At 39.6% G+C, this 17485-nt stretch overlaps 1 protein-coding gene across 1 annotated transcript in view; it reads right to left on the bottom strand.

Annotated features, from left to right (window-relative positions):
- The window catches only part of LGR5 (leucine rich repeat containing G protein-coupled receptor 5), a 132747-nt gene that overhangs the window by 63790 nt on the left and 51472 nt on the right, over positions 1-17485 (bottom strand). Inside the window, exon 2 of the mRNA XM_056130647.1 lies at positions 6304-6375. Within this exon, the coding sequence (XP_055986622.1) occupies positions 6304-6375 (72 nt within the window). The remainder of the gene's footprint in view (positions 1-6303; positions 6376-17485) is intronic.

Raw genomic sequence — 17485 nt, forward strand, 5'->3', positions numbered from 1 at the left:
AAAGAAAGTGAATCACAAATGCAAAGGGAGTGAAAGGGAAGTGAACGTGTGCTGGGATAAAGCCTGAATTCCTATTTTGCACTTGTTGAGTTTTGAAGTGTTGATTGGGGAGGTAGAAACATTTGTTAGGTTGATCATGATCTCAGAGTGCAATCTCTAAACTAGCAGTGTTGGAATCACTACGAATTAGTGGTAATGTCTTTTTTCTTTTTGGCTTTTGAGACACATTTGGCAGTGTATAGGGCTGACTCCCAACTTTATGTTCAGGGCTCAATTGAGGATCGAATCCAGGTGGCCTTGTGTAAGGCAAGCACCCTACCTGTTGTGTTATCATTCTGGACCTAAATGCCATTTTTGCCAGTCTCTTGTCCCACCCTAATCTTCTTTTTGCTTTGTTTTGTATTTTGGACCACACCTGACAGTGCTCACAGTGCCCCAAGTCTCAATTCCTGAGTGAAGAGCCAGGAGCAATCCATGAGCACAGTATGGAGTTACAGGAATTGAATCTGGTCAAAAATGCGCAAGACAGGCACCCTACCCACTGGCCCTATTCCCTGCCTTCTGATCTGTCTCTATTCTTCTATTGGAGTGTAAGCTCTCCCAGGATGGGGACTCATTGAATGAACTAACAAACTGTACTTATTCACCCTCTTGTCCCCAGTGGCCAATAAATACGTAGTGAATAAATGCACTGAACAGTACTGAGAAGGTGATAATAAGACTTAGGGGACAAAAATTAGGGAATGTCTATCTTACTATCAGTATCTCTTCTATTATCTTAATTACATTTATATTATATTAGAGTTGGGGTAAAGAGAAAGAAACTCTAAGATTATATAAAATATATTATATTACATATTATAAAAATTATCTATATTGTTTTTGTTGGCATTGTATTTTCTTGTTCAGTTTTTTTGTTGTGGTTCGTTTTGAACCATACCTGGTGGTGCTCAGGGCTTACTCCTGGCAGAGGTCAGGAAATCACATGTGATGCTGTGGTCAAACTGTGCGTGGCTATGTGAAAGACAGTGTCAATCTCTCTGGCTTCACTCCTTCCCTACCTCCCACCTCCCTTTCTCTCTTTCCTCATTCAGAGGTAGGTGATGGGCTTTTTTGTTTGTTTTTGAGTCAGCAGTGCAGGAGACCATATGGAGTATCAGGGACCAAATTTGGGTTGTAGACATGCAAGTGAAATGTCCTACCCACTGTACTTTCTCTCCAGCCCCAGTAGGGTACTTTCTGAATAGTGTTTGAAGTGTTGTAATGTACACACAGTTAATTCCCAGATCGACAAAGAAGAGGGACTGAGAGTGTGACAAAGTCCAGGGCTAGGAAGATGAGTCTTGGGCATGAAAGAGTTTTCACAGTCCAATAGTAGGATTACGGTTTACCAAAGTTCTTTCATCATCATTTCATTTGATCCTCAGGAAAATAAGACCAACCAACCAACTAAACAAAACATCCTCAGAGACAGACAGGGCAGCTCTCAGTGTTGTCAGCTACATGATGAGGGAGGAGCAGTAACAAGCGTTCACTAGGTTTTCAGGAAGTTGGTGGTACTTCTCATTAGAAATTTCAACTGCAACAATAGATATCTACTATTTACATAAAGGTTCTTCAAGTCCAACCATAATATGAGTAAGCAGTTCCAGGGAACAATAGTAACTTAAAAACAGACCTCCCCAGAGTGTGTCAAGTTTCCTTCCTAAATCGTGTATTCCATTCCAATAGTACTCAAATTTGGGAAGATTTAAAAATAGACTTGGAAATAAAGGCCTTTAATTTAGATGGTTTAAAAATGGTAACAATTTATTTTACCCTCTATTTTAATCAAATTATCTAGGGTTAGTGGATCTTGTAGATGTCAGTATTAGGTCCATCTGACATTAGATCCAAAGGGACTAAATAGTCCCCAGTAGGACTCAAGAAATAGTGCTGGAAGAAATACTACTGGAGAGAAATGCACTGCTTGGGATGTTAAAATTTGGTTAAATAAAAACCTAACCTATCTCTACTGATTGCCCACATCCATTAAAGCTCATCATCAGAAGCAGCTTTTTCCTCACGAATACTAGATCCTTGATTACTGCAAAATCAGGCTCACGAAACAGGAAAGAGGGAGGTTAGAACCTTTTTGAAGATGCTTTCATATGACAAATGAAGTTCAATTTGTAAATTATAGGTTACCAATGTTCTTTCATCATTTCATTTCATCGTCAGAAATATCTCAACACAGGCAGAGCAGTTCTCATCATTTTGAAGGTCTGTGAAGTTACATTGGATTATCCACTAGCAAATGACAGAGACAGGGCAGAAATTCTAATTTGTTTTCTCTGAATAATACAGACTCACCATAATGAGATATGGCTTAGAATTTCTTTTACAAGAATAAGACTCTCCTTGTTCTCACATCACACCAGCAAGATATTTGACTTATTCATAACTGCTCACCTTATAGAGTTATAAAAAATAATGAGGGCCTGAGAGATAGCTCAAGGGCTGGGACACAGACTTTGCATGGAGGGGTCCTGAGTTTGTTCCCCAGTACTGCTTGGTCCCAAGCACCTCCAGGAGTCACTCCCAAGCACTGAGTTGGGATAAGTTTTTTAAGCACCACCAGGTTTGTGTCCTCTGACATCAAAGAATAACAAACATGACCTGCATATGCCTAACTATGTGACACCAGTAGAAAAGGGACCCGGGATGTTAGGAGATAAAGAAAGAGCCTGTTTGCTGTGAACACTTCACTCTTCTTTTTAAATATTTTCTCCAGATGGTCACTATTTCCAGGGTTGCCATAATACATTTTTTTAAACATTAAGTCAGTGGATACCTCTCAGACTTTGATGGCTCCCAGAGGAGTTTGAACTATACCACCTTGATTAAGCTCCCATCATGACCTTTGTTCCTAGAAATTCTCGTGATCATTTTCTCATAGCAAGTAGTTGATGGCAGTGAATGGACATTAATGACTAATGTCCAATCTCTTCCTTCTAGACGGTTTTCTTTCATTTTTATTTCCCCACACGCTAAGAATACAGTCATGCACAACAATCATTACAAAATTGTTTAAGCCCCACCTAAGTGATCAATCAAGATCTGATCAAGAACTGTTGGAGCAAAGAAAAGGACGGATGAACCATGACAAATTCTTGACTCCTTGTTTCCTTTCCCTCTTTCTCTATACTTCTTTTTCTTTCTCACTTCTCTTTCTCTCCACCTCTTCTCTTTTTGCTCTCTATATTCCCTATTATACTTCTCTCTTTTCCTCTTCCACCTTTTAAAATGTGACTTTGAAAGCATATTTGAATCTTAGTTTGGTCTCTTACCAACTCCTCTGTCTTGGGCAAATTCCTTATTTTCTCTGTACTTCAGATTTTTAAAAGCTGTGAGTTAGAAATACTAATCAAATCTACCTCTATGGGGTTGTAAGAGGATTCAATGGGATAATCTGTGTAAGGAATTTTGAACACTGCCTGGTACAGACAAAGTTATTATAGTGTCATTAAAATAATAATACATTATAATTTCAAATATTTAATACTTTAGAAAAGAATATGGATACAAAAAAGCTAAGTGTAACAAATAATTAGCAACATAATAAAAGTATAAATAAAACGCTGTTGAATGGATTTAAAAAAATACAAAACCCTAAATTAGCCTGGGAAACGGAATAAACCAAGCAGAGTTGATCATTTTTCCAGGTTCTATAAATACTATCCCTTGTTGCAATTAAATGAATAATGATGTCTTTAAGACATCGTTTAGATGCAATACGGAATTATATACAGGGAAAGTATTCTTGAATTCAATTCAGCAAATTGGCTGGCTCAGCAGAGGGAATTCCAGAACAGAATGAGAAAATAGAATGAATAGCCTTTAAAAGTGCCCTCTATTTCTGAAATTCTCTGATTCCATGGTCAAGATACTTGATGGAATTTCCAGACACAAAAATAAGACAATACAAAAAAATAGCATTTTTTCAAAGGGTACCTCCCTCCTCTTTACCCCCCAGTCCCCACCTCCCCACTAGTTTTTCTAAAATATGCTTTGAAACACTGGCCTTGGAAAAGAATTAACATTCACCTCATGAAGAAAGAGGAGTTATTTTTGAATGAATTGGGTCACAGAGGGAGGAACTCTATTAAACCAAGTCCTTGGGGAAATAAACTACTTACTGATTCAGTCTGTGGTCTACAATTGAGGTGTGTGTTCGGGGAGAATGGAAGCCTTTTGCTATAGCAAATTATAAGGAAATTAAAGAGAAAATGATAGGAAAAGAATAACCAAAAAAATGTTTATTAATTTTGATATGGGATGTTGGATGAGAACTACCAAAAAAAAAAAAGAAAGAAAGAAAATAAACAACAACAACCTGAATGAAATATACTACAAATAACCTTTTAAAACATTGGCTAACGTCAACTAAATGTGTTACATTTCCTAGAATACATAAAATATTTCTAACATACATAAATGTGTTTTCTAACGCATGTAAAAATCTACTTTTACATAATTCCCTTACTTATTGATATGTTAACTTGTCAAACATGTATTGATTTTGAGCCATGAGTAAGAGAGGCATAGTCCCTAAACTGGTGAAGGTTAAGTTCTAACAGTGGAAAATGCCAGAGAGCAAGAAAAGAGGGGAAAATAGGAGACTGGACAATTGAGAGTGAAAAATTAGTTTTTGAATGACTAAAAATTTACTGTACGATATAGGAATTCAAATTTCTCTCCAATTTTCCTCGACAACAAATCTGGGCATATTCTGCTGACAGTTTAGTCAAATAAAAGTAGTACTGTAGCACTGTCCTCCCATTGTTCATCGATTTGCTCGAGCGGGCCCAGTAATATCTCACAACAAATTGTGAGACTTGTTGTTGCTGTTTTTGGCATATCGACTATGTCATGGGTAGCTTGCCAGGCTTTGTCGAGTGGGTGAAATACTCTTGGTAGCTTGTCACGCTCGGCCTTGCACACGAATGACCTGGGTTTGATTCTTCCTCCCCTCTCGAAGAGCCCGGCAAATAAAATTATTGTTAAAAATAATTCTGGGTCTGAAAGATAGTACAGGGGTTATGGATATTTACCTCTTATGCAGCTGACACCAGTTTAATCCCTCACACTGCATATATTTTCCTGAACATATCCAGGAGTGATAGATGAGCACAGAACCAGGAGTAACCCCTGAGCACTGCCAGGCGTTCTCCCTCTGGGAAAAAAAATACCAAAAACCAAAACCCAAGCAAACAAGAAAATAAAATGCCATGCAAAATAATACAGAAAAAAACTCTAAAGGGGAAAATTATGAGGATATTATCCTCTTGAAAAAAAAAATCAATGTTGTGTGATTGTTCTTTCTATCTCCCATAGTGGACCTTGTGGTTCATCAACACTATAAATTATTCCCCAAATTGGGCCATGACTTTAGCATTTATAAAGGAAGTATTTTTGAAAGAGGTCATTGACTAAATAGTTCCTTTAATCAACAGTCAGAGGATTTACTCAACGGATTGGGGTTCAACTTGCTTCATGAGGACCACAATGCTACATCACTTCCTTCATCCTCATCATTCAGAAAGGGAAGAGGATCAAATACATTTTTGAAGGCAGATTTTAGGTTTATACAGTCCTTTTTCATCTTCTGTAAAGTGATTACTAGACTTAATCAAGATTCCTCTGTGTACCATTAATTAATTTTAGCTTCCTCCTTTCTAATTTTATTTTATGATTTGGAAAGGCCCAGTTTTTAAGTACCATGGACTTTATGTTTTTCTGTTCAAGCCTTGAGGGAAGCTAAATGTAAAATGTAAAAATAGGAAACTAGGAATTAAAAGTGATTAGGACAAGAAGTTTTGGTGCGACGAAATGTGGACTCAATTCTCCCCATCACAAACCGAACCAACTGGCAGTTTTTGGTTTTGATTACAGCCTTACTTGCTATTTTAATAAACATGAACCGGTATTCAAACGTTTAATATCCTGCTGCTTAACTATTTCCAAAGAACCATCCAGCTCTTTTAAACAATCTTTGTTTTAACATTTTAATTTGTTTGGCCCAGTCTTACCTTAGAAAGCTGTAGCCTCACGGTAAACTCTTTTATAAGTTGATTTCCAGAATCATAAGCAATTCACCCACCCCCCTCAGCCCCCCAACTAAGTGTTTCCTCATGTGCCCAAATTGTTGGTGCTGACAGCTTTTCTGCCTTGTTTTATCAGGTTCCCACAGTAAGTATGAAAGACAAACACAGGAATGTGTCCGGCATGGACGGGATGCACCATGACTTCAGTGATACTTACAGCTCCTCTAGGAAGCGAAGGCTGTGGAGGGGCTCTGGGGGCAGCTGACTGATGTTGTTCATACTGAGGTCTCTGGGGAGGAAAACAGACAGTGTGTGAGGAGCGCTCTATGCCACCACAAGGAAAACCAGCTGTTGACTTCGCACTTTTCCACGCAATGCAGCCAAAGGAACCCAGTCCTGGGCTTGACAAATAAATCACTGTTCTGTATCTTAAATATCCTCCTCTCTGAGCTCACTCCAACCTCACCGGCTCTCAGTCCAATGACCGAGACCCTTGCAGGAGCTTCTGTGGAATTCAGTGTGACTTAGAACCATTCGTGGGTAGGGTTGCCATTCTTCATGCTGAAAATGACGGGAGGAGGAGCGCAAAGGAAAAAAGACATAACTCAACCCTTGCCATAACTCAACTTGGTGTCTGGCTTTGAGTTCTGTGACAAAGAGAAATGTCTTCCCCATGTCACGCCGGGCGTCCGGCTTCTCTGGGACTGTAAGCACCTTGTAAAAACAAATGTTTTGATTCAAAGAAACTTAAAAAACAAAACAAGACAAAAAGCCTATTCCCTCCTTCTAACATGTTCCTTTTGCAGGTTCTCAGATTGCATTAAATAAGTGAAATGAACCATAAAACAAGGGTGTAATGTGATCCCGCTCTGTAACACACTTCCTGCTGGGCTGCACAGTAGTTCCCGGCACAGGAAACAACAAGCTACTTTGGGCAGAACTCAATCAATTTTTGTTTTAAGTGAAACTCCGTGTAATTAGATTTTATTCTGTTTTTACTTTTCTATTTCTTCACTGTCTCCTACATAATCCTTTCGCATCACTGGTATGTGCCATCTGTATCTCAGAGGCAAAAGACTGCTGGGTGATTCTTATCAACACCAGCTCAGACTTTACATAACAGGCGGCTGAAGGTTGACTGAAAAAATGACTCATTGCTCAAACTTGACTAAGGCCATTGTTATCTCAAACCGTGCACATACTTGAAATTTATCTTGAGATAAGATAATGACCTTCTTTTTATTTGTTATTATTTTTAATTGATTTCATTGATAGGTAACATCCGGTTGGATTTAGGTGTCCGCCATAATGATTTGATTTAATGCCCATATATATTGCAGAAATGTTATCATAGTACGTTTAGTTAGCCTCCATCATCACAGAGTTACACAATTATGTCCCTTAAGTGATAAGACTCCTTAAGGTTTACTCTGTGTGTGTGTGTGTGTGTGTGTGTGTGTGTGTGTGTAAGGTAACTTTCAAATATTATACAATATTGGTAATTGTAGTCACCATGCTGGAATTTACATTCCAGGATTTATTTGTCTTATAACTGGATGTTAGTATCTTTTGACCGCTTTTACTCATTATTAAGCTTTTAAAAACTTTGAGTCATTCTTGTTATTGGGGTGGTCTCACCCATTGTACTGATTCTAGTATTGGTAGGTTGGCTCTTTTATCAAATACCAATTAGTAATACTAAGAAGTGAGTGATTATTCACTCTGCCTTTAAAGGGTTATTCACATGAGAAAGACTTAGAGATTTGTGCCGTCAATGTAGTAAAACATGTTTGTTTTCTTGCATGGTTTAACTCCAAGTTTCTTAAACTGACTCCACATACTGTTATGTAACTTAAAATATTGTCTTAATATTTTGTTTAGTGAAGCAAAATAGTTTTCATTGAAAGAAATTTATAGAAATGTGTGGAGAGCGAGAAAAAAAAGCCTGCTCTAGAAGAGAAGAAGTGAAAATAGATTTCTTATGATTTACTGTTAGTAAAGTTTTAATTTGTATATCTGTATCAATTTTATATTCATCTCTATACCCAAGCTTATGTAAAAAATTCACAGGTGAAAGGTTTTATGAATTGAAAGATTATATGCAAATCAGTTTGGACCAAATATAGATCTTGTCTGTGTGCAAAAGGAAATTTACAGGACAAGGAATTTAAATATTAAGAAGGTTCATAAGTACTCCGTAGTGTTTTAATATCTATTACTCTTATTTGAGGTACCTGGAAGTGAACTGATATAAGCATTCACTTTTTATTTTTATTGAGTCACCGTGAGATATAGTCACAAAGCTTTCATGTTTGAGTTTCTGTCATATAATGATTGAACACCCATCCCTCCACCAGTGCACATTTTCCACCACCAATGTCGCCAATACCCCTCCCCTCCCCCCTCTCCCCCAACCCCTCCTCCTTCCTCTATGGCAGACAATTTACCTTTTATTCTCTCTCTACTTTTGGTCATTATGGCTTGCAATACAGATACTGAGAGGTTATCATGTTTGGTCTTTTATCTACTTTCAGCACACATCTTCCATCCTGAGCGATCCCTCCAACCTATCCCATTGACTTAGTGATTCCTTTTATATCCCAACTGCCTTCTCCCCCAGCTCATGAGGCAGGCTTTCAACCACGGAGCAATTTTCCTGGCCCTTGTCTCTGCTGTCCTTGGGTGTTAGTCTCATATTATGTTATTTTATATTCCACAAATGAGGGCAGTCATTCTATGTCTGTCCCTCTCTTTCTGACTTATTTCACTTACGAGCATTCACTTTTTTATCCTGCTTTTTGGGTCACACCCGGCGATGCACAGGGGTCCTCCTGGCTCTGCACTCAAATTGCTCCTGCAAGGGCTCAGGGGATCATATGGGATGCTGGGAATCAAACCCGGATCGGCCGCGTGCAAGGCAAACGTCCTACCTGTTGTGCTATTGCTCCAGCCTCGAGCAGTCACTTTTGAGGCACCTACTGAACCTATTCTATTGGTGGGGCGGCAAAGAGGGTGCAGGAATGATTAGAGCCCAATGCTGGGATTTGCATCCTGGTACCTCCATTCACTAGCTGCATGATCTTGGGAAAATTAACTTCATTGTACAGGCTTCCTTGTGTTTAAACAACTACATTAATCTTTTGAAACCCTATGATTAGCTGTTTCCAAATCAGAAGGGACTGACTTAACTTTCTTCTTAAGAAAGAGAGCACCTCCCTTTCCCAACAGGAATGAAAAACTTCTCTGTGCTACTGACGTTGTGGTTTTCTTTTGGAAAATGAGCTAGCATTGCTAATCCAACCCTTCACCACCTGTTTCCTGCAGAATTTAAACATTTTTATTTTTCATTTTCTTGCCCCTTCCCTTCATTGTTTGTTGTTGACTTGTTGTGATGATCGGGGCTTGTAATGGTCTCGCATCACCAGCTGGGGGGCTCAGCGTGGGTCATGCAAACATCTGGGGTGCTCGCACCTCGCTGGCTGTGCTCGCTGAGGTTTGTGCTCCTTTCGTTGTGATACTGCACACACACTGCCCAGTGCTTGCTCTCTTGGTTTAGACACAAATTAGGCTGGTGCTGCTTGTCCGAGGTTGCTATGAAATCACTGATTTCCTAATACAGGCTATTTCCTTTGATGAAGCTTTTAGTAATGCATGTATATGCCCACAGCATAGAACAACCTTTAATAACAATTTAAAGTAAAATTACCCAAAAAAAGTAGATCTTTAGGGACCAGAGCAATAGTACAATGAGTAAGTCTTGCACACAGCCGACACAGGTTGTTTCCCCTGAATCCCATATAGTTCTTGGAGCACTGCCCAGGAGTAATTACTGAGTGCAGTGCCAAGAGTAAGAACTGAGCATCACTGGGTGTGGCCACAAATAAGTAAAACAATAGATTTTAAAATAATAATTTGGACTGGAGCAATAGCACAGTGGGTAGGGCATTTGCCTTGCATGCGGTCAACCCAGGTTCGATTCCCAGCATCCCATATGGTCCCCCAAGCACCGCCAGGAGTCATTCCTAAGTGCATGAGCCAGGAATAACCCTTGTGCATTGCCCGGTGTGACCCAAAAAAGAAAAAAAATTAACTTGGTTAAGATAAAACTTAATTTTCTGCATTCACACACATTTTTGCTTTTGTTTTCTTGACCCCATCTAGCAATGCTTGAGTCTACTCCTAGTTCAGTGCTCAGATGTTCTGGTAGTGCCTGGGGAACCAGCAATGGTGGGGGCTGAACTGGAAACTCCTGTACTCATAGTGGTAGGCCAGTGGGTTGAACTACCTCCCAGCACCTACATTCACTTTTATTCTCCTGTGTGAACACATTTAGTGTTGCTGTTCAGATGCAATAGTGCCTTTCCAGTTCAGCACTCACAAACTATCCATGGATATGTATCAATTTAAAAAATGTCTCATTTACAATAGAGTCATACCTTCATAAAAATCATAAAAATTAATTACTAGAAAAGTTAGAGAACACTAGCAAATACAAACTATAAGTCTTAAGATTTTGCTATGCTTTTTCACGGAGACTATTCAACTACTATAAAAGTTTTTACAGTTTTACTCTCAAATTCTCTTCTGCTAGGGATGGGTAAAAACAGATATGACTGAGCACTTTTTGGATTAATATACCTCTTGTTGCTTTCATGCCAAGACAGGTGATGCTTCAATGACATTTAACCAGCTCAGAGACAATGGGGAGTTTCAGCTGCCATCGAGGACTTGCATTTGTGAGGGCAGGGGTATTTTATTTCCTTTTACTTAATTTTTTTGAGGGGGAGGCATCCCAGGTGGTACTCAGAAGACCCAGCTGTACTCCGGACTTCCAATGACCTCCAGAGCCACCCCCAGTGATGCTCAGATAACTATGATGCTGGGATCAAACTGAGACTGATTACATACAAGGAAAGTACCTTCACCCCTTTGTACTATTTCTCTGGTCCTTGAAGGTGCATATTTATAAAGGATACAGATGAAGCTCATGGAGAGGCCTCCAGGGCACAGGGCAGAGTTGAAGGAAAGTCCAGTCCTCCAGATCACTACCTGTGCTAGGCTTTTCTCTGAGCCTCTTACCCATTACAAAAATACCCTCATCCTGAGTCAAATTCTTAAAAAAATTTCTTTAATTTTCTATAGTAATTGATCTTTCCATAAAAAAATCATTTTATTTATTCTGAGCTATGCTCAAGGTTTCAGGGGCTATGTCTTGGAGATACTTGGCCAAAGGCAGGAAGGTTCTAAGCTAGGGTCTGAGGAAGTGGAGTTGTACCCCAGTTTTGTGGGCCATACTTGGGGGTGCTCCCTGCCTGTAGGGTCACATTTAGTGGTGTTAGGGAATCATATAGTGTCTGATTCCAACTTGGGTCACACCACTGAGCTATATCGCCTGGGTCCCAGTATTTGGTCTCTTTGATTTGTGGAAGGCACATATCTTAGCAGTGAGTGAGGGGTCTTAACAGCCAGTCCATGCTTGTGTTTCATTTATTTTTAAAATGAATATTTGCAAAAGTTCCTCTTTTCCACCACGTTTGTCTATGATACTGTTTCCTAGAGACAGAAAAACCATGCCATGGGTTTATGTATTTTTTTTTATCTTTTGCCAAGGATTTGGAATTAATTTTGAAGACCTGGTCACACAAAAAATTGTTTCATAAGAATAGAGGACCTGAAAGATAGGCAAAGGACTGGAGTGCATGCATAACATATGCAGGGTCTTGGGTTCAGTGTCTTGCACTGTAGGAGCAATATTTTGGTGAGATAGTTCAAAGGGCTGGAACACATACTTTGCATTCTCTGGGTTTGAGCCCTGGAATCATGTGATCCCTGAAAAGGAAATAAGAAAAAGAAAAATATATAGAAGATTTATTGTGGCCTTAAAGTTAAATATTGCTACCCATTCTGCTCTGTCTCTCACCTCTTCTCTATTATGTGCTAAAGACCACATGCAGAAATCTAAAATAAGGACACAAACATCTATGGGAGGAGTTTTGACTATAATTTTGAATCACAATAAGGAGCCTTAAAAAACATATTGTGTCTGACTTCTATTTTTTTTCCTTTTTTGGGCTTACACCTGGTGATGCACAAGGGTTACTCCTGGCTCTGTACTCAGGAATTACTCCTGACGGTGCTTGGAGGACCATATGAGATGCTGGGAATTGAAGCCAGGTTAACCAAGTGCAAGGCAAACGCCCTACCCGCTGTGCTATCACTCCAGCCCCCTGACTTCTATTTTAATAATTCCTGAACTAACTGGCTCAGTATGGGCAGTGGGATTTAAAAAAAGTTTCTCAGATTTATAAATATTCAAGCAAGGGTAAGAATTGGTATGCAGGAGCAACTGAAAAATTTGTAGATGTGTGCTCTGAGCACAACAATATTTAATAGGCTTAAAATGATTAAACACACAGTTGGTTAGAGCAGAGAGATCCACCTAACCAGACACTTCCAGTTGTGTGAAAATGATTTTGTTGCTTGCAGATCTATTAGTTTCTTCATTTCACAAATATGAATCGAAATTCATTGTGTAGTTAGGTCTAGGACACTGAGTAGAATGAATTCAAGTCATGTTCAGCTTGTTCCTTTACTGCCATGTCTATAGACCTAAGGTTTCCCTTATAGCTAATTCCACAGCAGGGCCTGTCTCTGTGGCTGACCTCACATCTTTCTTGGCTGCCACCACTGGTCAGGACTTTGCTAGGTTGCTGACTCTGATACTCTCTCCATGCTTACTGCACCTCCACCTTCTAGATGATTTTCTCCAACACAGCCTGAGAGATTATTCCAGAGTCCATATGATGGTTACTCCCACTCAGAGCCACTGCCAGTGTCCCCTCCACCAAAAAAAAAAAAGGATTCCCCCAGAGAGGTGATTTAGACAAAGTCTTCACCTCTGGGTCAATGGTGGTGTCCTACAGAAAAGATCTTCATCCTCTTGCCGTGGTAGAGGCAGCACAGAGAGGAGTGAATGGTCTGGAGGTGAAATCTTGATCTGGAGTCACAAGGAGCCTCCAGGAAGGGCACATACTAAGCACTCATATGCTATGAGACAGCCCTGATTTTCACATCTGAGAACCATTGGTTCCAGGTCTTATAATGTCCATAACTTCTTAAGTTCTGCAACATCTGGCTAAATACACTATCCATCTTGAACGTAAGCTACTTTCCTCAATGCAGCGGGCTCACCTGTAGTTTCTCTTTGAATCTGTCTCTACATGGGCAAATTTCTTTCTGCAGAATGTATTATCTTCACTCTCTCTTCACATTACCCCTGGACTCCACCACCTCCCCCCCGCCCCCTCTACCCCGCCACATTATCAGATCTAACTTAACAGACCACTGTGTTTCTAACCTCACCTCTTATGTTTTGAGCTTAGGTGTCCTCTGTTCCAACCTATGATTCTTTCTTTTTTAATTTTTAAATTTTGTTTTCATAAGGTTGTTCACATTAGTTGATTGCATTCACTATTTCAACACCAATCCCATCACCACTACACCTTCCCACCACCATTGCCCCTTCCCACCATTATTTTGAATTCAACCTAAGGTTCTTTAATACTTCCGTTATCAAAACTTTGTCTGACTCCAAGGTCATGACTGATCATCTGCAACCTGCCCCCACCAGCATCTCAATTCTCTCGTCCCCCAACTTTTGTTTTAGACCTCAGGCCAATTCTCAACTCTGGGGTAAAAAAAAAAACCACCATGATTCACTTCTGTCAATGCTCCAAGTTACAGAGCACTGCTAGGAAAGAAAAATTTACAAATGTGATTTAGTGACATAAATTTATAATCTATGAGTTCTCACCATTACTATGCAATCCTGTTGTTCTGGTTGCTCAATTCACTCCCATAGATAGTTTCCAACTTTTACTACTTGTCTCAAGCCTTTTAACCAACCACCATGCTACCATTCTTCTTACTCCATAGAAACGACTGGGATTTAGACCAGTAAACAAAAACATGTCAAATTCTTGTTCTCTTTTGTTCTCTGCTACTTTCCTAGCCCTTTCCTCTTTGCTCCGCCTGGCTCATGGGCCTCAGCCCCTCTATGAGAGGAGAGCACTTGCTCCCATCTCACCAATAGGCGTAGCCTTGATCTCTCTCCTCGATTTTAGAATCATATCTAACTTTTCCTGGATATGCCTGCTGAGCAATATCATTGTGTCACATCCATAATAGAAATAATTCTGTTCTATTCCAAACTTGTTTCCTTTCCTATAAGTTGATTTTGAGTTGATGGCAGCCACCATCTTCCTCAAAAGGCCCAAATCTACCTAAGTCTTCTACCTTTATCTATTCATTTATTTATTTGTTGTTTATTTTTTTTTAATATTTCTTTTTAGTTTTTAATGGATCACCGTGAGATACAGTTACAGACTTATACACTTTCGTGCTTACATTTCAGTCATACAATGATTGAGTACCCAACCCTCCACCAGTGCCCATTCTCCAACACCAATGTTCCCAGTATCCCTCCTTCCCCCTCTCCCCCACCCCCCACCCCCACCTGTTTGGCAGGTGGATTCCCTTTTACTCTCTCTCTCTCTCTCTCTCTCTCTCTCTCTCTCTCTCTCTCTCTCTCTCTCTCTCCTTTAGGGTGTTGTAGTCTGTAATGCAGGTGTTAAGTGGCCATCATGCTTGATCTATAGTCTACTTTCAAGTCTTCTACCTTTAAAAATTGTTTCACCCCATCCATTTCTCCTCGCTACTCTTCCCTCTCCCAGGTTTAGCCATTTCTGACTCAGTTACCTGAAACCCCTTCCAGCTCCATGCTGCCTGTTACTGGGGTTATCCTTTTGGTTTTCCTTGGTGCTGGAAATGGAACCCTGGCACTTACACATGAGAGACGGGTGTTATACGCTGGTTCCTGCTATCAGTCTTTTTAAAGAAATAATATTAACAATGATGATAATAATTATTATTGTTTTTATGTTGGTCCCATTTTCAGAAGTACTCAGTGGCAACTCCTGGCCCTGTGTACAGGGGTCACTTGGGGGGAACATGTAGTAACACTAGAATCTGGGCCTGCTGAACTCTCTCTCAAGCCCTGGCACTAGTTTTGCTTCTTCAAGTCCACCTTCCAACTGACAGCAAAATAAGTCTATTAAAAAAGCAGTGTTACATTTGTGGAGTATAAAATAATATAACATCAGATGGACACCCAAGGGCAGTAGACACAAAGGAAGGAAGATTGATCCATAGTTGGACCCCTGCCTCATGAATGGGGCGAGAAGGCAGCTGGAATAGAGAAGGGATAACTAAGAAAGAAGGGATCACTAAGAAAATGATGGTTGGAGGGATCGCTTGGGATGGGAGATGTTCGCTGAAAGTAGAAAAAGAACCAAATGTGATAGCCTCTCATTTTCTGTATTGCAAACCATAATGCCTAAAGTAGAGAGAAAGTATCGGGGAAGTTGTCTGCTATGTAGGCAGGGGGAGGGTTGGAAAAGGGGACTATATTGGGGACACTGTTGGTGGATAATGTGCACTGGTGGAGGGATGGGTGTTTGATCATTGTATGATTGAAACTCAAACATAAAAGCTTTGTAACTGTATCTCATGGTGATTTGATTAAAATATTCGTTGGTCTCATATACTATATAGCACAAGGACCCGTTCCCACTCTAGCATGTTAGTTCGAATTCATTGTTCAAGATTCAGTTGGGTGTTACCACTTCTGACTAATGCTATTCTGCATCACCCCGCATGTTGAATGGCATCACATTGAAATGATAAGATTGTGTTTCTTTCTTCTGAGTAAGCAGAAACTTCCCATGATCATCAATGTTTCATCATTGTGCATGTCTAGCTTAGTCTTGCCATATAGAAGATAATCAGTTAATGGTGAACTGAGTCTTCTTCTGCTCTGAGCCCTCTTCCTTCCTGTCTGGGAACATATGATCTTACCCAATCCACAGTGGGGGCGGGGAGTGAGGGGAAATCATGTTTCTTATTAAATAGCTACAGGGTGATTTATGTGAGGTATGCAACCTTTCTGTTACAAAACACTTCGGGGAACAAAATGTACTTTGTGTGTGCCTGTCTTCCACAATGATCACATTTAGGTTGTGGTTTCTCTCTTCAGTTAACTCTTGTTGCTTTTTTTCCTAGGGAGTCCTAAAACATTCCCATCCAGTGAAAGGGCCCTTCTCCCCTATGTTCAGTACCTGAACTCGTACAGCCACATTCTTCTCCTGCTCCTCCTCCACTTTCCTCCCCTCCCATCCCTCTTCTCTTTCTTTTCTTTCCCTTTTTTCCCTTCTTTTTCCTTCTTCCTCTTTCCTTCGATTTTCTCTTTTCCTCCTCTTATAAAAATAGCTCTCCAATAATTTTTTAGAGTCTTTGTGGGTACCTGGTTTCCTATCTTAAAATCCAGCCATACTATCTATCTTTGAAATTTAGCACACAAATCAACGACTACAAAGAGGCCATTCCTTAGACTAAACAAATGAAACAACAACACAAATGTTTTCTTAATCTAGGCCACAGTTGAAGATAAATATTTTCTTCTTTAGTAGCACCGTGTAATTTCTATTTTTTTGGAGCACAACAATTTGACATTTGTTTTGGGAGATCCAGTAGCATTTTGCTTTCCTCCAGATACCTTGTTAATACTGGTCCAGGCTAGAGCCATTCCAACACTTTAAAATTGATCACTGTTTCATCAGAGACAAGAAATAAGCCCTTTTATGAACTACAAAAGGAAAGCTGCAAGTTGATGTCGCATGTTATGAGAGTAAGAACCATTTCTAGGTACTGTTGTAAAACAATGTGTCTTTGAAAAATTGTTTTTATTTATCTATAATCTATATGGAAAAGTGGATAAGTCCCGAATGTCCTAAATGCCCATGTTTCTGACTTTCAGGTGAGAATGCAAATTAAGAATGAGAATTCAGCCATTCCCTCAGAGCTCTAAGTCCTCTCCACACATTAATCCCCACAAAAGAAGCCAGTTTGCTAAGTTCAAAAACTTATATGTTCATTTTCTTTGGTTTTGGACTTTCTATAAGTGGAACTATATAGGGCATACACTTGAGAATTTAGATTTAGAGCAGAATTGAAAGGGAGGTTCAGAGATTTTTCCCTATACCTGCTAAACTCACCTCTTACATATGCTAAACTCACTCCCTACTATCAACATACTCCCATTATAGTGGTCCACTGCTATAGCTGATGACTAAATGAATGCATCATTATCAACCAAAGTTTGTAATTTATGTTAGTATTCATTAGTGGTTTGGTATGTTCTATGGGTTTGGATAGATTTCTAATGATAAAAATTTTATCACTACAGAATCACACAAATGACTTTCATACTCTATTTTTATTATTTACTTCTTTGTTTTGTAAGAGTGGTGCTAAGGGCTTACTTCTAGCTATATGATGAGGGA

The sequence above is a fragment of the Sorex fumeus genome, unplaced genomic scaffold (assembly GCF_029834395.1).
Source record: "Sorex fumeus unplaced genomic scaffold, SorFum_2.1 ptg000081l, whole genome shotgun sequence".
Lineage (NCBI taxonomy): Eukaryota > Metazoa > Chordata > Mammalia > Eulipotyphla > Soricidae > Sorex > Sorex fumeus.